General features: G+C 44.5%; 1 protein-coding gene and 1 pseudogene across 2 annotated transcripts in view; one reads left to right on the forward strand and one right to left on the reverse strand.

The window, feature by feature from the left end:
• EBPL (EBP like) overlaps positions 1 to 20,798 on the forward strand; it is a 29,227-nt gene extending 8,429 nt beyond the window's left edge. The window contains exon 4 of one of the 2 annotated variants that reach the window (XM_045588648.1): positions 19,142 to 20,798. In XM_045588648.1, the coding sequence (XP_045444604.1) occupies positions 19,142 to 19,430 (289 nt within the window). In that variant the 3' untranslated portion in view covers positions 19,431 to 20,798. Of the gene's footprint in view, positions 1 to 2,595; positions 3,138 to 19,141 lie in introns of those variants that run through there. The other variant, XM_036457706.2, reaches the window with a different exon arrangement.
• On the reverse strand, positions 1,007 to 1,685 carry LOC118728492 (annotated as a pseudogene).
• Positions 20,799 to 24,184: the final 3,386 nt, after the last annotated feature.

A 24,184-nucleotide genomic window follows, 5' to 3' on the forward strand; every position in this document is an offset into this window, starting at 1 on the left:
CATTAGCAGCCCCAATGCTTGCGTGACGTTTGAAGGAGATTATGATCACATTTCTCTGTTAGACAAAAAAGTAGAGTAGAAACAAAAATTGTTTGTTATTAGATAAGAATCATGGTGCCAGTAAGACCATTTCAAACAGTTCAAAATAAAACATCTGAGAAATATGACTGAGATAACAACCTAGGCTTTGCATAGGCAAGCCTGGGGTTAGCAGTACTGGGTGATTTGCACCGACATTCTGTAGGATAAAAGGGTAATATTTCCTTCTTCTCCCCCTCCCCAAACTCCCCATTCCACTTGCTACAAAATATATTCTCTTGTGTGATTCTGAGTTAGCCATGCCAGATAAGTAAGAAATCCTTCTAGGGCCAAAGCCGGTTTGGCTCAGTGGTAGAGCGTCGGTCTGCGGACTGAAAGGTCCCAGGTTCGATTCCGGTCAAGGGCATGTACATTGGTTGCGGGTACATCCCCAGTGGGGGATGTGCAAGAGGCAGCTGGTCGATGTTTCTCTCTCATCGACCTTTCTAGCTCTCTACCCCTCTCCCTACCTCTCTGTAAAAAAATCAATAAAATATTAATAAATAAAATAAAATAAAAAAAGAAATCCTTCCAGGTTATTGAGGATCTGAGGAAGGCAGAAGCATGGGGAGAGGAAGGAGAAAGGTGGATGACTCACCATCCATCAGACTCGGAGACTTTCAACCACTTCTCCTCCCTTTCCTTCCTCTCCTCCTTACGCGCAAAGTGACCTGGGATAGAGTGCTAACCTGGGGGTGACTCCCTGAAACTGTCAGGTAGGTGCAGTCACAGGTAGTGTTCTACTATCTGGTACTGAATACATTTTATTTATTTAAAGCTTTATCATTGAAGTTCAGATTTGAAAGAGACCTCAAGGGTCATTTAATCCACTCCCCCCCCCCCCCCACCCAACTTTACATATATTCTCAGCCGTAAAAATAAAACGTCTCCTGGTGCCTTGCCACGTCTTTGACTGCAGAGTCTTTTGTTTTTTGTGGTGGTGTTGTTTTTTTAAGTTGGTCAGAGACCTTTATTCTGGTCCCTGCATTCATTAAGCAACCAACACAGACCATTTTCTTTGTCTCTGCCCCCAGCAGCAGCGGTTGCATGCAGGCAGAAATGGAAGACACAGCCATGGGGGGCCTTGTAGAGAGAAAGTAGCAGGTTATTCCGGCTTAGGTAAAGTCAGAACAGGAAAATGTATAGAGCAACTTTCCAAAGACGGTTCTTCAGAGCCGAGGCCTGCAGAGGGCTAGCTGAGGACGCAGAGGAAGGCTCACAAAGTGCCCAGCTCAGCAATCAATCCAAAGTGCCTTCCAGAAAAGCAGATTCATCCACAGCTACTATTGCATTATCCACCCACCTCCTCTGGAGGGTGTTCCTCTTTCCTCGTTGAGCGCAGCGGTAGGCATCCTTTGCAGCAGTTTCCACAAACAGTTCCAGGGCTTGTGCCAGAACGAAGATGGCTTCCTTCCCGCGAGCATCTCATCAGGGGCCGCCGTCACCACGGCCTTCGCTCAGCCAGAGGCTGGCCTGGCCTCCTCGGAGCTGTGGCTGCGCCCGGCCGCCCCGGACCCCTCTTCGCGGGGTGTCCCGCTTCCTGCAGCTGCCGCTGCCACCCGGCCGGTAGCTTGAGTCTTGATTGTAGACTTCCTACATGCACCCATTTATTATTTCAAACATTTACAGTATCTGCATTGTTAAATACTTTGTGCTAGACAGTCTACATGTATCATTTTTTTTTTAATTGTGTTTTGTTTTTTTAATTTTTTTAAATATATTTTATTGATTTTTAACAGAGAAAGGGAGAGAGATAGAGAGCTAGAAACGTCGATGAGAGAGAAACATCGACCAGCTGCCTCTTGCACACCCCCTACCGGGGATGTGCCTGCAACCAAGGTACATGCCCTTGACCGGAATCGAACCCGGGACCTTTCAGTCCACAGACCGACGTTCTACCACTGAGCCAAACCGGCTTTGGCATACATGTATCATTTTTTAATAATACTCATATTTAATATATATATTTATTTATTCCGGAGAGGAAGGGAGAAGGAGAGAGGAATAGAAACATCAATGATGAGAATTATTGATCGGCTGCCTCCTGCAGACTCCACACCGTGGATTAAGCCTGCAGCCCAGGCATGCGCCCTGACCGTGGGAATTGAACCGTGACCTCCTGGTTCATAGGTCGATGCTCGGCCACTAAGCCACACTGGCTGGACCGTATCTTACATATCTCCAAAAGATTATTTGAGAAAGGGACTCTTATCCCTTTTACAGCAGGTGAAATTGAATCACAGCGAGATTCACATCCAGGTCTTGTTCAATCTTCCTAAGAGTAGAAGAGGATACCGGAGAGACCTCTTCCACTCCGAGAACGGTCCTCTGGAGAGGCAGTGCTGCTGCTTCGGGGAGAGCGTGGGTGTTCCCCGGCTGGACAGCTTGCGCTGTAAAGGGGCACCACGTGGAGACGGGGGTCCAGCTGCAGGGAGGTGTCCGGGAGGCTGTGTGGATGCTGTCTGCGCGCAGGTGCCCCGCTGGCAGTTTCACCCCCAGTGTCTTTCTCTCCCACAGGCACTTCATACAGATCACTCTGTGCGTGTGTGAGCTGTATGGCGGGTGGATGACCTTCTCCCCGGAGTGGCTTATGGGAAGCCCCAGCCTCAGCACCAACCACTGGCTCTACTTGTGGGTCTATCTGGTATTTTTCAATGGCCTGTGGGTTCTGGTCCCAGGACTGCTACTGTGGCAGTCGTGGGTAGAACTAAAGAAAGTGTATCACAAAGGAACCAGCTTAGAGAAAAAGTCCCAATGAATTTTCAAAAATCATAAACATTATTTTCTAGCTTTATGAGCCAGCCTGGATTAAATCTTTTTCTTTTGCTAAAATTTAATACATTCCAGCCTACAATTTATTTTATATTGTTCTTCCTGAACAACCTACTTCAAATTGATTGTATTGTAAGATGGCAAGATTTTGTTGGTTTATTTTTCCAGTTAAATGGCAACATAGGGAATACAGAATACATTTTAACTTATAATAATCACATAGCTAATTATGCATTTTTATATCTAAGATTAATTGTGCTGTGTTAATAAAGCCAATAATCACAAAATACTGTAGAGCATGTTATATTAATTTTTTTCCAAAGAACATGTTGTTGCTTCAACTTTTAATCTTATTAGACTGTTTTCAAAATGAAATAAATGCTTCTATTTCACAGTTATATTTTATCAAACTTGTGTAGCTAACAAAAATGACAGCAGTTCGAATTTGTGAGTGGGCCAACTCCTTATGAGTGACATTGGGGTTTCACATAGACAAATGATTGACTTTTCAAGAAGGAAGACTTGAGTTACCTTACAAAAATACATAGTACAGCTCGTCCACTTGCTCCCAACATCCGACCAGTCTTGAGGCTAAACTTGTCTTAAATAAACCAGCTGCAGTGTGGCCGGTCTAAGTATTGTGGGCAGGGGGTGTGGAGAAAGGACAGAAGGAAGCGTGGAGAGGACAGCCAGCTCGCACACCTGCGCTATGAGGGAGGGAGAGGGATGCGGGAGGAGGGGCAGCAGCAGAGCCACCCCCTCCCCCAGGGATCCCCAGTGCAGAGCTACGGAGGAGGAGGAGCCCGTTAGCATTGGGCAGTGGGAATCTGGGGATTCGGTCCGGTCCACGTGGAAGTCCCAGACGCACCATCCCAGGCAAAGAAGACTTTCTTTCTTCCAACATCGGCCTGGGACGTTCCTTACAACTTATGTCTGAGGGAGGGACCGCGTGGCAAAGCTTGGGGCTGGCGGAGGCATCTGACTGGTGCGCCCAGCAGTAAATCTGAGCAGACCTTTGCTCCTGGGAGAACTTCGGGCTGAATGGAAGGGGGCTGGACAGCGTGGCTTGGAAAAGAGGATCCTTGGGAAAGAGGATCCGGATCGTCTTGCACAACTTGAGCAGACGGGTGGAAACCTACCCCCACCTGCAGAACAGCTGGGTCTTCCCCATTCTTCTGCAACCGGCAAAGGGGAAGGCCTCTGGGCTAAAAATTTGCACTCCTACGACCCGCCGACTGGGTCTGAGGACTGGGTCTGACGACTGGGTCTGACAGTGTGAAGGACTATAATTGGCCGGTGGGAGACTGGGTGGAGCTCCCTCCCAGCGAGGATGAGACACGCTGAGAGACTGGAGTGCCATGCCAGGCTGACTGTTTTTATCCCCTCCTACTTGGTGTGGCAGCGAGAAGGTACCAGGGAGCCAGAGGCATTGCAACCGGAATGGGCTATGGCCTGGGAGAGAGATGGCGTGTCCTGGCCCTTCACCTGCATCAGGGGGAACCGGAGCTGAGCTCCCCGGTGAGTTCAGCCAGCACAGTCCGAGGAAGGAGAGAAAGCGCCCCTCCCCCTGCTACAAGCTATGGGCACCATCCGCAGTGCAAGTGTGTTTCAACCCACCCAGCCACGTTTTGGAAACCACTGCAGAGCCCAGTTCTGTGGGGGGAAGGAGAGAAGCTGCGAGCAGGGGCATTTAATGTATGAGACCCAAGAAGACCCAGCCTTTGGGCCGGAAAAGCCCTGCCCACCAGGCTGGATGGGGTCTGCACCGATGAGCTCAGTCAGGTTGCCAAGAGCCAGGCAGAGACAGCAGCTCACATTGGCTTGCTCCAGAGAACCCCTGGGGAGGCCCAGACCGCACACCAAGAGGCCAGACTGAAACAGCATCAGAGTAAAATCCAGCGAGTTCCACAAATAGCAGACCCAAAGGGTAATCACAGTGAGCCTCCAAGTCAGCGGAGACTAACTCCACTTACTTTTACTATTTTATCTTTTTCTTTTGTGTTTCATTTTCTTTTAGTTTTCTTCTTTTTCTTTCATGTCTTTTATTTCTTTTTCCATATATTCTCTTTTTTCATTTTTTTAACATTTAATTTTTTCTCCCTATTTTTCTGTTTCTATTATATATTTTATTTATTATTACTTTAAAAATTATTATTGTAGTTATTTTCTTGTTTTCTTTTTTATATTCTTACTAGAGGACCAGAGCACAAAGTCATGCATGAGTAGGGACCCTAGGCCTAGCCTACGATCAGGGTCATTTTTCTGCCTGCTGGCCAGCTCCCCATCCCGCCCTGCCACCACCCACCGGTTCCCCATGGTTCCCTGTTTGCCATGCTGCGATCAGAGGAAGGACCGAGAGGTGGTCAATGCACCTCATAGCAACTGGCCAAGTGGTCATTCTGGTCACTGCCCTTTATTATATAGGACTAGTGGCCTGGTGCATGGGGGTGAGGGGTCCCCCTCAACCCAGCCTGTACCCTCTCCTATTGGGGACCCCTTGGGGGATGTCTGACTGGTGGTTGAATATCCCTCTCACAAGCTGGGACCACTGGCTCCTAACCTCTTACCTGCCTGTCTGCCTGATCACCCCTAAATGCCTCTGCCTGCCTGATCGCCCCTAACTGTCTCTGCCTGCCTGCCTGATCATCCCTAACTGCTTCTGCCTGCCTGATCACCCCTAACATCCTCTGCCTCAGCCCTCCACCACCATGGCTTTGTCCAGAAGGAAGTTGGACATCCAGAAGATGGCCGGTTGACCAGGTCTAATTAGCATATTATCCTTTTAGTAGTATAGACAGATTATATAGGACAGGATTGCTTAAATAGAGGGAGCGGGGAGAAAGAAAGCCTTTTTCATCAGAGGGAGATGCTCTTGGCAGACAAAAATACATAATCCCTATATCTGGACTGATAGGCAGCCATATGCACTATTGTTCATATTATTTATTGTTCATATTATTACAAATGTTCCTCATTCCCTCCCCTCCATTGCTCCCCTCCACCAGGTTCCCAACCCACCCTCTGCCCTTTCCCCACCCCCCATTGTCCTCATCCATAGGTGCACAGTTTATGTTCAGTCTCTTCCCACACCCTCCTCTCCCCTTTTCTCGGAGAATCGTCAGTTCACTCCCTTTCCATACCTCTGATTCTATTAGGTCTAGTAATAATTAATGTCGTTTTCTAATACTTTTTAAAATCGAATTTATTTAAACAATACAACAAAATTTAATCAACAATATTGTTGGGAGCTAGCAGAGTTGAGACAAGCAACGCAGTCTTAAGGAAATAGAATTAAGTTCCTTCTAGCAGAAGTTATGCGGTGCCCTGAGGGCTTGGCCAGAAGATAAGATTAACCTGGGGCTTAGCATCTCCTGTCTTCCTGCCTCTTCCCCTTCCTGATCCTCCCCCCTAGATAGCCCAGCCTTGGAATGTTGCACCTTGGAATGTCACACCGCCTCTGGCAATTAGTCAATCCTGTGTTGCCATACCAAAGACCCCCCTGCATAGGCGGCCCTGCCCCCCTTTGTCTCTGCTGTATAAATACAGCCATTTCAGAGAATAAAACAGGCTTGATCAGAACCTTGTCTTGCCTCCATTCTTTCGCGTTCCTTGTTTGATTCATTCTCTTAGGTGGTTCCTGCGTACCCCCCCCCCCCCCCCCGTTGTTGTCCCGCGGGTCGGGACAAAATGGCGCCCAATGTGGGGCACTCCTGAGAATCTCTAGCGAGAACGTCTACCGGAGAAGCCCTGGCCAGGCACCCCCCCAGAGTCGCTGCGAGGACCCGCGAGTGAAGACTCAGCACTAGATCGCCATGGTCCGCCAGTCGTGAGACAGATCGGCGTAAAGGTAGGTAGACGATTTTTTCAAACAAGATTTCAGAACATTTCACCCCTTTTTTTGCTCGATTGTCATTATTGGCTCTCTCGGTTGGTTTCTTCCTGCCCACTAATAAGCACTCACTTGCCGATCCAGGGAAGAGTGAAAGGTACCCGTCTTTGGCTGTGAGAACTCCGATTCACTTGAACTAGTACCGCCTCCCGGTTTTCTTGGCGAGAATCCTCTCCAATTAGATCTACTCTTAAAACATTGAGCTTGCTTTGAACAAAAAGTCGTTCACCTCACAGACTCAACCACGGGAGACCTGCGCGCCTGAGGAGGGCAAACGGGGTCTCCCTGTCTGTGAGGATCTTCTAGGCGGATTATACCTACCGACCGTTTCACGCAAGCAAGGGAGTAAAGGGTAGAGTCGAAAAGAGAGTAATTCCGCCTGAATTCCTGGGTTGACGAGAAAATTCAAGCTGACCTGGCACGGGGTTTATACGTCCCGGAGGCTTACGTGGAGAAGGAACCTCTTAGAGAGCCATCCAATCGACCAATAATGGGGAATGCTTTGAGTTGTCATGAAATGTTCCTTGACGGTGTCAAGATTTCCCTCAGAACGCAAGGAGTAAGGGTTAAGAAAAAAGAATCTTAGAAAAAGGGCTCAGGGAGTCCCCTCAGGCAAGAGGAATTAAGGCTAGAAAAAAAGGATCTTAGAAACGCAAGTGCTCTTTAGAGTGAATGTTGAAGTCTATGTGATCACAAAATAATGTTTTTTGTTGAAATTAGAATCTTAGTATATGTATGGAATTTGAAATCTATAATAAGTGGAACTCCACTGCTAAAACTACCTCTGACTTAATGCCTTGTTTAAAAATTATAAGAAAACTCACAGGGAAATGCAAATCTTGACCAAATTGGGTATTAATTATTATTTCAGAAAGCCAAAAAGGAAGAAAGAAATTGAGATCTGTCTATCTTTTAAGCATGAAAAGAAATTCAGCCAGATCTGTTGCTGATGCTTCCCCTGAAGTAAGCAGAATGTGAGGGAAGGGAGAGACATGAGGCGATCCAATATAGAAGCCCGCTCTCCTAGTATATTAAATTAAAAATTTCCTTTCTCGCCATAAAAAAGTTTTAAAAATTTAAAAATGAGTCTGGGATATCTGTGCACGTGTAAGGAGTAAGATAGTATAAGACTAAATGCGCGCACATCCGATTTTGGATATTAGATAAGTCTTGAACTAGCCTTAACTTTTTACAAGAGCTACAGAAATGAAAAACCCAGAACTGATTCTTTTTCCTGAGAAAAACAGCGAAAAAATCTTCTTGAAAGAAATTCAAGCTAATTCCAGCAACAAGATGTGCATTTCCATAATAAGAAATAGTTTTCAAAATGCTAGTGAACCTTATTAAAAAGTTAACTTTTAAGGCCTTCAAGAAAATAAATAAATTTGTCTCTGTCATAGAATTTACCCAAAGTAAATACTTTAAAGATCTAAGTAGTCCAGATAACTGGCTACATCCTTTGTTGAGGGAAGAAAGGGTAAAGGCCCTTCCCCCAGCAGACAGTTAAGATAGTGTCCTGCCAGTAGCCAACTTAAAGAATGTGAATAAACAAAACCTATTTTCCCAGAACCACTGGCAAATAAAAATTAAAGTTCAAATTTGCCTCTAAAAAACCTAGAGGACAGAATTGAATCTATTAATTGATTATGTCTTGTATTTTTCTTAGAAATATAAAGTGTTAGTTGGTCCGAAGTTTGTGGGTTATTGTTAAGCTGATTAACATAAAGTGTTATTAATCTAAGAACTACTAAATATATTTGACTTGCCAGTTTTAAAAATTCAAAATTCAAATTAAATTAGGAGAAATTATAGAATTGTAGTGATTAAATACTTAAAGCATAAAAACTTATTTTTAAGAAAACAAAATGTATTTCCTCTAATAATTAGGAATTCAAAATAAATTGCTTATTATTGATTTAATTAAAAAGAGAATTAATTCTGTGATCTCCACCAAAAATTTTTCTATACAAAAACTAGTCTAAATCTAATTAATGTCTTAAGATAATAGTAGATAATAATATATTAAATGTTATGAAGGTTTTCACCTGTGGGAAAGGCAAAAACAATATATTTCTTAAATATAGCCAAATTTTTCAACAGCAATAAAATTTCAAGAAAGACAAAAGCCATGCTTTTAGATCAGACCAATAAAATCTTTTTAAATTAAAAATACCTACTTAAGTTACTTTATAAATTAGCTTTTACAATATAATCAATGTCATATAAATTAAGTTACATGAGAAGCCAATGTTTTATAAATAATTGAATCCTAACTGTATATGGCCGCCTACATTTTAATTAAAGCTAAAGGCAAGGCAACATTTGTGGCTTATGAATTCAAAAGTAAATTTGCTTTATTTTTAAAGTAAAGATACCTTGTCATGATAGCAGTCAGCATCTGTGCATTCCTACAGGTTGCCCAGGACCAAGGGCAAGGAAAATCGGTGTACACACCCTTCTACATAGAAATCAAAATACTTAATATTTTATATTCTACTGGGAACCCTAGCTTAGGGGCTTAATTTATATCTAACACAGGGAATAGTATTAACTACCACAGTAAAATAAATTTTTTATCTCAGGTATTAACCATTTTTACAGATAGATCCAGTTCTAGAAAGGCTAGATATACTACAGCAGAGGAGCAAAGGTCCTTCAAACCTCTTATATTTCAATAGAAATACAAGCTCTTATTTATGCTTTAACAGATTTTACTTTACAGAGCCCATCAGTCTATAGTAATAGTACTTATATGGTAAATATAGCAAAAATTATTAAAACAGCTACTATAAGGCACATTAATTCAGAGGAACTTTTCATTTAACTTCAGTCTCTAAAATGTTATTTGAGAATGGCAATTTCCATATTTTATTAGAAACAATGTCCTCAAAATATTATCCAACTTCCTATACCAACTTTAGGGATAAATCCCCGAGGACTTAAACCTAATCAAATCTGGTAAAATAAATGTCACTCAGTGGTAGAAAGAGCCGTTCGTATGCTTAAGATCACTTTAAAAACAAAAAAGGAGGAGACAGATATTATGTGTCACCTCAAGAGAAGCTCAGTCATACTTTTTATACTTTAAAAATTTTTAAATTGTGATGCAGAAGATTGTACAGCAGGCGAAAGGCATCAGGCCTCCTGTACAATAGCCTCCACCGAGTCAGCTAGGTGGAAGGAAGCATAAACCAGAAAAGAGTTTTATCAGATTCAGTAATAATGCGGGGCTAGGAGTGGTTGTACATTCTTATACTAAGTTATCTAATCAAGTAATCAATGATGTCCAAGCTCTCTTTAGTACCATTAATGATCTCCAAGACCAAATTTACTCCTTAGCTGAAGTTGTTCTACAAAATAGGAGAAGGTTAGACTTACTCAGAGCAGAGCAGGGAGGGATATGCTTAGCCCTACAGGAATGTTGCTGTTTCTACGCCAACATGTCCGGAATCGACCGAGACAAGAAAGCGGCGGAAAGAACTGTTCGAGAACCCTCCCTGGAGCGGACTAAACGGACTTTTCTCCTACCTTCTCCCCATCCTGGGCCCCTCATAGGTTTCTTATTAATCCTATCCTTTGGCCCCTGGGCTTTTCGGAGGTTAACAGATTTTGTAAAACAACACATTGACAGCATCTTGGCCAAACCCATCCAGGTACATTACCACCGTTTAGCTGTAGCTGACCATGAGCAAGATTATGAACTTTACCATCGCTCCCTCCCTGCGGGGACAGCATGATGACCAGAGGAATGCTTACCTACTCCCCACTAAGGTGAAAGGTATGGGTACCGATATGGGTGCAGAGCAAAGCATTGCAAGGGAAGGTCCAAAAAATTTTCCGACCCCCTCTTCCCAAGGGAAGGTCACGGGAAAATTTCGACCCCTTCTGGATTTCCCTGTGAGCATACCTGGTTTGCACAGAGGTTGGTATCTATACAAATCCAATCGGCTCTGCCTCTCCTCCCCAAAAGAAACCAAGAGCCGCTAACACTGGTGGGCCTGGGAAGCCCACGGGAGGAACCAGGTCACTACTCCCCCAATCTGTTAAGACCCACCCTCAATTAAGACAAAGGGAGGAGATGTTGGGAGCTAGCAGAATTGAGGCAAGCAACGCAGTCTTAAGGAAATAGAATTAAGTTCCTTCTAGCAGAGGTTATGCGGTGCCCTGAGGGCTTGGCCAGAAGATAAGATTAACCTGGGGCTTAGCATCTCCTGTCTTCCTGCCTCTTCCCCTTCCAGATCCTCCCCCCCTAGATAGCCCAGCCTTGGAATGTTGCACCTTGGAATGTCACACCGCCTCTGGCAATTAGTCAATCCTGTGTTGCCATACCAAAGACCCTCCTGCATAGACAACCCTGCCCCCCTTTGTTTAGTCAATCCTGTGTTGCCATACCAAAGACCCCCCTGCATAGGCGGCCCTGCCCCCCTTTGTCTCTGCTGTATAAATACAGCCATTTCAGAGAATAAAACTGAGGCTTGATCAGAACCTTGTCTTGCCTCCATTCTTTCGCGTTCCTTGTTTGATTCATTCTCTTAGGTGGTTCCTGCATGCCCCCCGTTGTTGTCCCTCGGGTCGAGACACAATATAGTTGCCGTTGTTTTCTACTACTTGTGCCCAACGCTCAGGAAGCATTTTAATCCCTCTGTTGTAAAATTCTTGTGATTTTGATGCAAAAAATTTGTTCAATGCATTTTTGAGGCATTCTTCATTATTAAATTTTTTTCCAAGAAGAAAGTTTTGCAAAGAACGAAACAAATGGTAATCGGAAGGGGCAATATCAGGAGAATATGCAGGTTGAGGGAGAACTTCCCATTCCAACTGGCGCAGTTTTTCAGCAGTGATTCTTGCAGTATGCGGTCGTGCGTTATCGTGGTGAAGAATTACGCCCTTCGATGAATCAGCGCGGGTTCTTTTTCTCTTAAAGCTTGGGCTAACCTTTCCAATTGGGCACTATACACTGCACTTGTAATGGTTTGGGTAGATGGTAAAAGTTCATAATGAAGAATTCCTTTAAAATTCCACCAAACACACAACATCACTTTTTTCGCATGCAAGTCAGGTTTTGGCATGGGCTGCGGAGCCTCATTTTTGTCCAACCATTGAGGCCGCCTTTTCAAATTAACATACAGCACCCATTCTTCATCTCCGGTAACAATTTGCTCTAAAAACGGCAAACGGTTTTGACGAGAGAGGAGCGAACTGCAAATTGTGACTCTTTGATTACGGTTGTTGTTGGTCAACTCATGAGGAACCCATTTTCCAAACTTTTGGACTTTGCCAAGTGCACGAAATTGATTGGAAATTGTTTTTTTGTGAACAATTTAAAGTTGTCACAAGCTCTTGTTGGGTAATTTGAGGATTTTGCACCAAAAGAGCTTGAAGAGCTTCTTGATCAAAATTGGACACACGGCCTCGACCACTCTTGTCATCTAACAAAAAATTTCCCTCCTCGTGAAATTTCTCAAACCAACGCTGGCATTTTCTGGCGCTAACTGCATCTTGACCAAGAGCACTACAGATGTTTTTTGCAGCCTCACTTGCTTTTCTTCCTAATTGGAACTCGTAAAGCATGCAGTGCCGAATATGCTCTTCATCTGCCATCTTCTTAGCCCTAGTTTTGCAACAAAAACCAAACCAAACACAAACTTTTTCAAGCAAAACTTGTTAATTGCACTTCACACGTTCTGTAGATACCACGTGTTTGAAGGTTATGTCAATACAAGTCAACGCCAAGCAAGATTTTAAACGAATGTTTAAAAACGACATTAATTATTACTAGACCCAATATTATATTCACCAGTTAATATTGATCATCAGATTTTTTTTTTAATTCCCTTGGTTTTTAGATTCACTTGTTAATAGTTACGTATTTGTTGTTCATAGTGTTTATCTTTATTTACTTTCTCTTCCAAAAGAACCCCCTTCAGCAATTCATATAATTCTGGTTTGGCGGTGATGAACTCTTTTAGCTTTTTTTTATTAGTGAAGCTCTTTATCTGGCTTTCGATTCTGAGTGATAGTTTTGCTGGATAGAGTATTTTTGGCTGTAGGTTCTTGCTATTCATCACCTTGAATATTTCTTGCCATTTCTGTCTGGCCTGTATGTTTCTTTCTTTTTCTTTCTTTTTTTTTTTTTTAAATATATTTTATTGATTTTGTCCAGAGAGGGAGAGAGATAGAGTTAGAAATATCGATGAGAGAGAGTCATCGATCAGCTGCCTCTTGCACACCCCCTACTGGGGATATGCCCGCAACCAAGGTACATGCCCTTGACCGGAATCGAACCCGGGACCTTTCAGTCCCTAAGCCGACACTCTATCCATTGAGCCAAACCGGTTTCGGCTGGCCTGCATGTTTCTGTTGAGAAATCAGCTGACAATCGTATGGGTGCTTCTTTATAGGTAACTACCTGCTTTTCTCTTGCTGCTTTTAATATTCTCTCTGTCTTTTGCTCTTGGAATTTTAATTATGATGTGTCTTGGTGTGATCCTCTTTGGATTCTTTTTGTGTGGGGTTCTGTGAGCTTCCTGTACTTGTAAGTCTATTTTTCTTTCACCAGGTGGGGGAAGTTTTCTGTCACTATTTTTTCCAGTATGTTTTCGGTATCTTGCTCTCTCTCTTCTTCTGGGACCCCCATAATTCTTATGTTGGTTCGCTTGAATTTGTCCCAGAGGTTTCTTACATTATCTTCAACTTACTGGATTCTCTTGTCTTCTTGCTTCTGTGGAGGAATGTCTTCTGGCTCTTTATGTTCCAAATCTTTAACTTGATTCTTGTGATCTTCCATTCTGTTTTTAGGACTCTGTATAATCTTTTTTATTTCAGACAATGTATTCTTTATTTCTTCTTGATCCCTTATTATTTCTTGTTGATCCATTATTATTTCTTGTTGATCCCTTTTTATATCCTCATAGGTCTTATCGACCTTTTCTAGGAAATTCTTGAAAAACCTTATAAGCATGATTTTGAACTCTCTATCCAGTTGCTTCTTTTCCTCCATTTCTTTTGTTTATGAACTGTTTCCTTGTCTGGGCATTTTCACAGCTTCCCTGAGTTGGTAGGGTGGCTTTGTGTGCTAAGGTGTCCTATATGGTTCAGTGAGCCAGCCTCCCAGTTACTTGAGGTGGACAGTCTTGGTGTAGCCCTTTGTGGGCTGTGTGTGCAGTCTTATTGTTAAGCCTTGCTTGTTGTTGGTATCACTGGGAAGTGTTGATCTTCAAGCCAATTGGCTATGAGGATCAGAAGTATCTCAGCTAGGAGGGTTTCTGTATTCCGCTTAAATGGGGCAGAATCTTGGGGTGGCACAGACAAGCTTCGTTGAATCCCGCAAGATTGGTTGCAGGCGCGTGCACCTCTTTGGTATAGGCACAGACAAGCTTTAGATTCCTGTCTGTCACTCCCTAGGAGAGTCCTATTCACTGCAAACAAGAAAGTCAGCCACTGGAAGGGCTTCTGTGCTCAGCTTGGATGGGGCAGTCTTGGGTGGTGCAGACAAGCTTTATTCAGCCCCTCCCTACGAAGGTCTGGTTTCTGAGTCCCGCAGTAAGGGCCGCTGGCTTCATACGCCTCTGAGAGATCTCTGCCTGCTGCCTGACAGTCTGGCCTCTCCCTATCTGGGGCCGTCTTTCAGAGCAATAGGGTGCTTCTGTCTTCCTCCTGAACAGGAAAGCTAGCCATGCATTAGCTGTCCCCTCTCTCCGTGAGCAGCGAGTAAGCTAGTAGCCAACTCAGCACGCCCTCTTTGCACTCCACAAGCAAGCCGGCAGCAAACTCTGCGGCCACCTTTTCTCGCGCACAGTTCTCCGCACCTTCACAGTTCCTGAGGTTCAGCGTGCCTTCTCTTTCCTTACCAAATGGTAGAGCCTCGTCTCAGCCAGCCGTCTGGCGCTTCAGGGTGATGATTCCCCTGTTTTCCAGTTCTAAATTCAAATTTGTTGTGGTAGACTGCATTCGGGTGTCTACCCTATACCGCCATTTTGGTTTCTCCCCCTGTTTTCTACACTTTTATCCTAATTGAGATCTGAGTACAATATTTGTTGAAAATTGAATAAGTGTAGTCAAGTAAGTTTGAGAGATATTAAATTAATAAATCAAAGGCTGTAGAAGTCCCATAATAAAGAACCTAGATTAACTTGTTTATCTCAACTTTTCCCAACATATCTATCAGACCACTTGAACAAGTGAGGTGGTGTTCTAAATATTAGAATATTTTGACGCTATCATAAATATGAGAAAGTTTGTTTCTGGACTCTCGAGGCTATTTCATTCCTGTACCATTACTACATTGCCTTAATTAATGTCGCTTTTTAAAAATTCTATTTTAATTGTTTATTGGTTACTGGTTTGTTTTTAATCTTAAGAATACTGTGTTATGCAGTTTTTCCCTACCTGATGTTCCTCAAAACTATTCCACTTGTTCAAGTGGTCTGATAAATACATTGGGAAAAGTTGAGATAAACAATATAAATTGTAAAATAAAATTTTGTCAAAGAAAGGCTTGATGGAAACCAAAATGCTCATCAGGGTTATTGGCTTATAATTCTCTTTCTTTTCAGTATCTTCATCTGGTTTTAGAATTAGGATAATCCTGGCCTCATGAAAAGAGCTTGGAAGTGGTCCTTCCTCTTGGATATTTTGGGAATAGTTTGAGGAGTATAGGTATTAGTTCTTCTTTGAATATTTGACAAAATTCCCCTAGGAAGCTGTCTGGACCAAGGCTTTCATTTGCTGGGAGGTTTTTTTTTGTTTTTGTTTTTTTAAATATCATTATTATTATTACTGCTTCAATTTCATCAGTTGTTATTGGCCTATTTGGGTCTTCTTATTCTTCCTAATTCAGTTTTTTTTTTCTAGGAATTTATCCATTTTATCCATGTTGTCCAGCTTGTTGGCATTTTACTCTTCATAGTATTTTCTTACAGTCTTGTATTTCTGTGGTGTCAATTGTTATTTCACCTCTTTTGTTTCTGATTTGGTTCCTCTATCTTTGTTTCTTATGAGTCTGGCTAAAAGTTTCTCTATCTTGTTTATCTTTTCAAAGAACTATTTAGCTTTTGGTCCGTAGATCTTTTGGTTGGTTATTTTAGAGGTTTCCATAATCTTGCAGTACAGGCCATACTGAACTAGATTCATCTTTCATAATTAAGTGCCTTCAAAAGCCAGCTAAGATGCATTCGAAGTTGATTACATGGATGGTACTAATCATGGGTGCACCGGGAGGCTCACCGGAGCCAGGCAATTGTGTCTGCTGGGGAAATAAAACAAATCTCATGCTCTCATGCCACTCCCATTCCCAAAAAAACCACCTCACTGCAATGGTAACAGAAAGGAACAGTTTTCTTATTGAATAAGCATTAAGCCGGAATGTGATGTGCATCACAGGCAATCCACTAAGATTACAAAGACAGAAAAGAATCTCACCCCTTTCTATAGCCAGGCAGATATAACTGTTACCTAAATTCTCAAAATATACAATAACTAGTCCTCAAGTCAGAGGGCCTGATGGTGCCGTATGTCACACAGAGTTCATCCCAGAGTCACCTGGCAGCTGGGGCCCCTGTGTTCTCTCCTTGGCTTTAACCTAAAGAAAAACAAACTTCTCAGCATCTCTATGACAGGAGGCGGGCTGTCAGGTTCGGCTCTTCCTCGCCTGCAGAGACTGGGAAACGGACACTGTCTCCCTGGTCATTACTTTTCGAAGAGTTGGCTCCCAAGTCCTGGAGAGCCCTAAAGGTGGCAAAGGGATTATTCAGCTTTTGAAAAGATTTGCATACATTTCAAAGAGAGAAAATAACTCTTACAGATTTTTTTTAAGTAAATGCTCTAAGAAAAGAGAGTGAGGAGAGTGTTATTTTCAACAGAAAGAATTAAACTATTTATTTATTTATTTATTTATTTTTATTGTTGACAATATTACAGACTTATAGATGTCCCCAGTTCTCCCCTCTTTGTTAAGCTCCACGCAGCCCCTGCCCGCCCTCCCCCCCCCCCTTTCCTCTGGCTTAAGCCTCTTATTATTTGTTTTTTAATTTAAGTTCTTTATTGATTAAGGTATTACAAAAGTCTCCTTTTTTTCCCATTGACCTCTCCTTGGCCCCCCCCACCCCCCGCAAACACACACACACACACACACACACACACACACACACCCTCACTTCCCCCTCCCTCCCTCCACCCTCTACCTCTCCATCCTGTTGTCTGTGCCCATTGGTTATGCTCATATGCATGCATACAAGTCCTTTGGTTGATATTTTACCCCCTCACCCCCATCTTCCTTCATAGGTTGAACCGTATGTTCAATGCTTCTATGACTCTGGTTCTATTTAAGCCTCTTTTTTTTTTTTAATATATTTTTATTGATTTTTTACAGAGAGGAAAAGAGAGGGACAGAGAGCTAGAAACATCGATGAGAGAGAATCATCAATCAGCTGCCCCCCGCACACCCCCCACCGGGGATGTGCCCGCAGCCAATGTCATGCCCTCGACCAGAATTGAACCTGGGACCCCTCAGTCCGCAGGCCAACGTTCTATCCACCGAGCCAAACCGGTTTCAGCATAAGCCTCTTGCTTTTAATTTGTATTTGTGTTTTCAGGCTCAAGAGGTGGCAGCAAAGGGGGCATCTCCGCCTCCTCTCTCTCGGAACTCGCCCATGTTGACCCAGCCTCTGGGACAAGGGTCACAGAGTGAACGGCCCTGTCACTCCTGTTGATTTCCCAGTAGCTGTGGGAAAGCCGGGCAGGGCTGCTGGAAGGGAGCGGCTCCCCAGCCGTGTGAGTGATGTTGGTTCTGAGGAGAGTGCAGGTCCCGTCCAGGGTGACCTGAGCACCCGCCTGAGGCTGGGCTGGGGAACTGGAGGACAGAAGGCCAGGCCAGGGCCTGGCCCGCACACGTGCTGAGGATGGGGCCTGGTCTGCTTTCAAGAACACAGCTAACCCAACCCCAGCAGGTGAGTGTAGAACTATGAGGATGAATAACTGAAAATCAAAACTCAGCAGGCTCTAAGCAAAACTATTTTCAACAGAAAATAGGAACTCCCCGTGGTCTTTACTTTCACCAAAAGATTGATTCTAACCGAGAGGGGAAGGAGAAAAATATTCAAAACCAGTGAGTCAGAAAAGCAGAAACTCAGCCTCAAATTCAAAGGAGTAAGTCAAAGAAAAGAAGAATCAAAATTGCAAAACGATATGGTGTTATGGTCACAATCCAGGAATAATTTATATTCATGATGCCTCCTTATATTTGAAGAGCTGAAGTGCTCTCCAAAGTAGAACAATTCTTACCCTACACAGTGTTTGCAAAGGAGAGCGCCATTTGGAAAACAAGGCAGAAATCACTATTTGTTTTTTCCTAAGGTTCCCTGTGTTGTAACTCTGAAATATACATACTAGTTTGTGTGTGCACATAAACGTGTATCTGAGTAGAAGAGCAGGACAGAAGCCATTCGATTGCCCCCCCTCCCCCCCTACTTCCATGCTCCCGGAGCACTGTGACCTCCTCACTGGAAACAAGGGCTGGGGCTGTCTTCAAGGACTGCCCTCCCATTTAGTTGGCAGCAGGGAGGGGAGTGGAATTCCCAGTAGGAAGTGCTAGCTTTGCCTGGCCGGTGTGACTCAGCGGTTGAGTGTCGATCCAGGAACCAAGAGGTTGCTGGTTTGATTCCTGGTCAGAGCACATGCCAGGCTTGTGGGCCCCATCCCCAGTCTGGGGAGTGCAAGAGGCAGCTGATCAATGATGTTCATCTCATAGATGCTTCTCTCTCTAAAAATCAATAAAAATATTTTTTTTAAAGGAAAGTACCAGCTTTGATCTTTTGCTCCCAGGAAGGCAAGCTCTCCTGTGGTCTTCAGGGAAGATTTTGGAAAAGGATGAGGTCCCACCCTCCCTCCAGATCCATCAGTGTCAGGTTGGAAGTAGAAATAAGGACAGGAGCCCTGGAGCAGGCAAGACCAGGCCCCGCCTGGCTAAGCAGAGCACCTTTGCCCTCCTCCGGGCACTGGCCCTGGGCCCTGTACCTGTGCTCCCTGGCCCTCTCTTGGGGCTCAGCCTTTCCACTGGCCCCCACCATACTCTGCCCACCTGTGCCAGCCCTTCGGCACTCAGTCCCCACTTAGCACCCCCCTTCTGTATAAATTAAAAGGTAGTTCTAAGTGTGACATGTTCTAGAAAGAGAAGGTATAACTTTTTGTTTCGTTTTTACTACAGAAGTATACGTTTGTGCTGCCATTTTTGGTCCTCAATCCAATGAGCCTCTTGGTGTTCTCATTTTTAAAATTTTAAAATTTTATTCTAGACAGTTCAGAGGATCTGGGGACTCTGCCACAAGATCCAGTTCAATAGTTTATTCAGCTTTCATTATCCACCCAGGTTTTTAATGAGTAACTCAGTATCTCATATTGTTCCAGGCTTTGCAGAGAGCCCAAAGGATGTAAGAATGGCGACTCATCTTGGAATTTACACCGTATCTGGGGAGACCACATACCAACACGTGGAAGTGTCCTAGTTCAGGCATGGGTGTTCGGAGGGAGGATAAACATGGCTGCAGTGTGCAGGCAAAGCTTCCTGCAGAGGTGGGATTGGAAGGTCCTTTGTTTATTATTTTTAATAGCAATAATCACCCCTCAGATAAACCTCATTGGCTCTGATACTGCCATGGGGAAAGCTGAAGGTCCTGTAATAGTGGACGGAATCTGACCAGGAAAACATCTGAAGCCCAAGGAACAGCAGAGGTTCCTTAAGTTTGTGTGAGCTGGAGGACGGCGCCTCTGTTAGGGTCCCTACGTAACTACAAGGACCTCCGGCTGACATGGGAGCTTGATGGGCCAGAGCACAAAAGCAGGGGCATCAGAAGTCCCAGGACGGGGCCACGGAGCCTTGCATCCTGTGGAGAGCAAACACCTCAGAATCCAGTGAGGTGGAAGGCTGTCAGAGTTGCCCTTGGACTCTGAGGCTGTCAAACCCCACCTTCCACCCAGAGACTTGTATGTTTCACATTCCGGAACTCGCCACAGGTAATTCTACGAGACTGATTTGGTGTTCATTCTCCCCCAGCAGAAGATGGACCAGCAGGGAATGGTGACCAGCCCTACCTAGGCATGGGTCTTAGGATATTTTGCTTTGTTGTCCTTCTTCCCAAATCTTACCCAGGGCCACGATAGAAGGAGATTCTCTGGGGCTTATTTTAACTAAAGACTCCTGCCTTCAGTATGTGGGGCTGTTAAGCACTCTCAGAGCTACCTGCTGGCTCCCTTGTACACTGCCTCATCCAGCAAGAAGCACACACGTGGAGCCGGACAAGAGCCTGGTACACGCTGGTGTCAGCGAGGAGACTGGGCCAAAGCAGGAGACTGTCAAGAGATGGGAAGAAGGCCCATAGCAGGCTGGGGCTGCTGCAGTGATGGGATCTCTGCTCAGATTGATGGTCAAGAGCATGCACATCAGTCAACAGACACCAGCTCACCCGCCAGCTTATCTTCCTGCCTTGAGGACATTTTCCTCGGACAGCGCTCAGCACAGCACCCTCCTGCCAGCGCCGCGGGAGGCTCCCTGCCACCGATCACAATTAACAGGCGGTCTGGCAACAGGACAAATGGACCCTTTCCCATGATGGAGTCACAGAAATGTTGAGTAAACCGTCATAAAATAAATTTACTTAATGTATGCTGTCCCTGCACAAAAGAAAGGGAAGTCCTCGATGGCGAAAGGAAGAGGAAAATAACAGCCAGAGCCCGTAGAGGAGCCAAATTTAGGTTCTCGGGCCGGAACTGAGTCAATAACACCCGAAAGGAACGGGAGCTGTGGCCTTGGCCTTGCTTGGAGGAGAGACGCTTTTAATCTGAGTTCCGCAGAAAAAGCAAAAGCATCAGAGAGATGCCCCTTCCCGAGAAGGGGATTAGAAAACACCTCCCACCAGCTCAGGGGAGTCTGAGGAGGCCATTGGTCTAGTTTGGGTGCAAAAGAGAAAGGTCACCTGTCAGAAGTTGAATTCCTAAGGCCTGTGCCCTGAGAGTGCAGAGTCCAGGTTTATTCTACCTGTGAGGCCCATAACTCCCAAGCAGAGAAATTAACATAATGTCCTCGTAGGTAATGCGTAACCACTCTGTGTAGAAACACTGTCACAGCCCAGAGCACACGGGAGCCACACAGGGAAAGCAAATCCTACTGCGGATGAGCTCACAATGAAAAGTGACAACTCATGTGAGGAAATGAGCCTCGGGAGTGGGAACCAGCAGGTGCAGCTGGCTCCTCAAGCACTGCAGGCAGCGGAACCGTCTGAAAGAAGCTGTGCGCATAGTCATACCCAAAATTCCAAAAGCGGAACCTGGTAGTGCCGATCCCTGTTCTAATCCCAATCTGTTCTTCCTGCGTCCACCTTTTTACATCATTCCAACCCTTCCTGCCATGTAGACCCCAATTCTTGAGCTGTCTTCAAATTCTTCCTCTCTCAGCTGTTCCCCTTAAAAATGGTTCTCAGTGTTCTCATCCCCCTTCTTCTCCTCTCCTCTGTTACTGTGATGGCCATTTATGGTAGATGATCTTCCTGCCTTCCCATCCCCATTGTCCCCTCCTCTCTTTAATCCACCCCTACACTGCCACTAAATTATCTTCCTAAATGCCTAGTTCAATGATTTTACTTGCCAAAGCCAAATTCTTTTTTTAATAAAAAAAAATTTAATATATTGTTATTGATTTCATAGAGGGAGAGGAAGAGAGAGATGGAAAACATCATTGATGAGAGAGAATCATTGATTGGCTGCCCCCTGTATGCCCCCTACTGGAAATCGAGCCCGCAACCCAGGCATGTGCCCTTAATTGGAATTGAACCTGGGACTTTTCAATTCACAGGCTGACACTCTATCCACTGAGCCAAAACGGCTAGGGACAAATTCTTTTAAAAATATATATATTTTTATTGACTTTAGAGAGGAAGGGAGAGGGAGAAATTGAAACATTAATGATGAGTGAGAATCATTGATTGGCTGTCTCCTGCATGCCCCTTACTGGGGATTGAGTCCACACTCTAAGCATGTGCCCTTGACTGGAATTGAACCTGGGACCCTTCAGTCTGCAAGCCAACACTCTATTCACTGAGCCAAACTGGCTAGGGCCAAAGCCAAATTATCTTTTGTAATAAAAGCCTAATATGCTAAGTGTCTAGTCATCCAGTTGGCCGTTCAACCAATCAAAGCATGATATGCTAAGGCCACTCAACTGCTTGCTATAATGTGCATTGGCCACCAGGGGGCAGATGCTCCAACCAGTAGGGTAGCTTGCTGCTGGAGTCCAGCCATGGAGCCCTCTCATGGTCCCTTCCTAGCTGGCCAACCTCCCATATCCCTCCTCAGTCCTAATCCTGCACCCGTGGGGTCCCTTGGCCTGGCCTGCACCCTCTCACAATCCAGGACCCCTCAGGGAATGTCAGAGAGCCGGTTTCAGCCCGATCCCGCAGGCCAGGCCAAGGAACACCACTGGTGCATGAATTTGTGCACTGGGCCTCTAGTTGCTTATGAAAGTCCATACCTTCCCCAACTTGGAATTAAACATTTTTTCCTGTTTTGTTCCCTGTTATAATATAATCACTCCCACCTGCTGTTTCAGCCATTCTGGCTTACTTATCCTTCCTACCCTTCCCCTCATGCTTCCTTGCAGTCTCCTCCTTCTGACTAGATTCTCCCCTCATCACATCTGCTGACTGAAAGTGAACCTTAGCTTTAACCTTTAGAAGCATGGTGTGAAAGAATGAAGGCATCATTACAGCTGGACACATCTGGTTTCATGTCCCAGGTGTGTCGCTTAACAGCTCGAGAAAGCCACAAGCTCTGTGATCCTGATTCTAACCATGTAAGACGGGAATGATACCTACTTGGCAGAGTTGGGAGTGTTAGAGATCATCTACAGAAAGCACTGCACAGAGAGTCTGGCCCCAGTAAGTCCTCAGTAAACAGTTGCTGAATTGAGTCTCTATCTTCACAGGTTTATGGAAGCTAATGTCTTCACTGCTTCCCCAGCCAGAGCTCCAGGAGGCCTGAGGCCTTGTCCTATTTGTCTTTTCATCTTTGCTCTTTCCTGTGACTAGCACAGGAAACCTTGAAACATGTCAATTGACAACCAGTGAACGAATGAGGCCTGATACTAGAAGGGGATGTTTTGGGCAGGTGTCAGATGCCAGAGGGGGGTTGGGCTCCAGTCTATACTGCGTCACTCCAGAGAGGGTAGAACCACCACCAGGAGCCACAAAGAGGCTGATGCTAGCCAGGGCAGGAAGGAATCGCCAACATTTAGAGCTGTTTAATGAGAGCAGGTGCCAAATGTAAGTTGCATGTCATTAAAAAAAAACAAACCCTCATATTATAAGAAGTATTGATATTTGCTAGTAATAATGAGAGAGGTTCATTGCTGTCATACTGATCTTCAAAATACATACCTCCCACCTAGAAGGCTTGGCTCATAGCTAAATCTCAGGGTTGTTTTTTTTTTGTTTTGTTTTTTGCCACAAATTTAAGGCTCTACATATATTTTTATTAAATGAATAAATACATGAAATCATTGATCAATCTGATTTTTAGAAAAGATATGTGCCACAAGGAGAAGAAAAAAAGAAGGAAAAGCACGAGGGTTTAGAAAGAGACCAGCACAGGGTGACAGAAGGGCAGAGAAAAGTGAGTCAGGGCCGGAGAAGAGGGTCCCGCTGGGAAGGCTGGAAGCCCCATGTCTGGGCTGAGCACCAGGCCCTTCTGAACCCGATTCAGCTCGCCTGCTCGCCTGCTCCCGCTGGCTGATGAGAGCGGCCACGGCACATACTCAGCAACACCAGGGAAATCACTCATAAGACCTTGATCATGTCTAGATGGTATTATGATTTGATTTTGAACCTCCTTTTCCCCCATGAATTTAGGTCTCAATTATTATGCTCTATTATTACAATTATTGTTGCTCTGTTATCACAATTGCTCAGTTCACACTTGGTAATGAGTTTTTTTAGAAATATGATCTATTGATTTTTTTTTTTAGAGAGGGAGAGAAAGAGAGAGAGAGACCCATCACTTGCTTCCATCACAGACTCTGGCTGGGGACTGAACCCACAGCCTGGCATGTGCCCTGAGCAGGAATCGAACTGGCAACCTTTTGGTGCATAGGACGATGTTCAGCCAACTGAGCCACACTGTCTAGGGTGGGAATGAGTTATTAAATGAAGTGTATTAAGGTATTATTTTTTTTCTTTAGAGTATCATTATTTATTTATTTATTTATTTAATAATATATTTTATTGAGTTTTTATAGAGAGGAAAAGAGAGGGATAGAGAGCTAGAAACATCGATGAGAGAGAAACATCCATCAGCTGCATCTTGCACACCCCCTACTGGGGATGTGCCCTTGACAGGAACCGAACCTGAGACCTTTCAGTCCGCAGGCCGACGCTCTATCCACTGAGCCAAACCAGTCTTGGC

This window comes from Pipistrellus kuhlii, unplaced genomic scaffold, assembly GCF_014108245.1.
Source record: "Pipistrellus kuhlii isolate mPipKuh1 unplaced genomic scaffold, mPipKuh1.p scaffold_m20_p_3, whole genome shotgun sequence".
Classification (NCBI taxonomy): Eukaryota; Metazoa; Chordata; class Mammalia; order Chiroptera; family Vespertilionidae; genus Pipistrellus; species Pipistrellus kuhlii.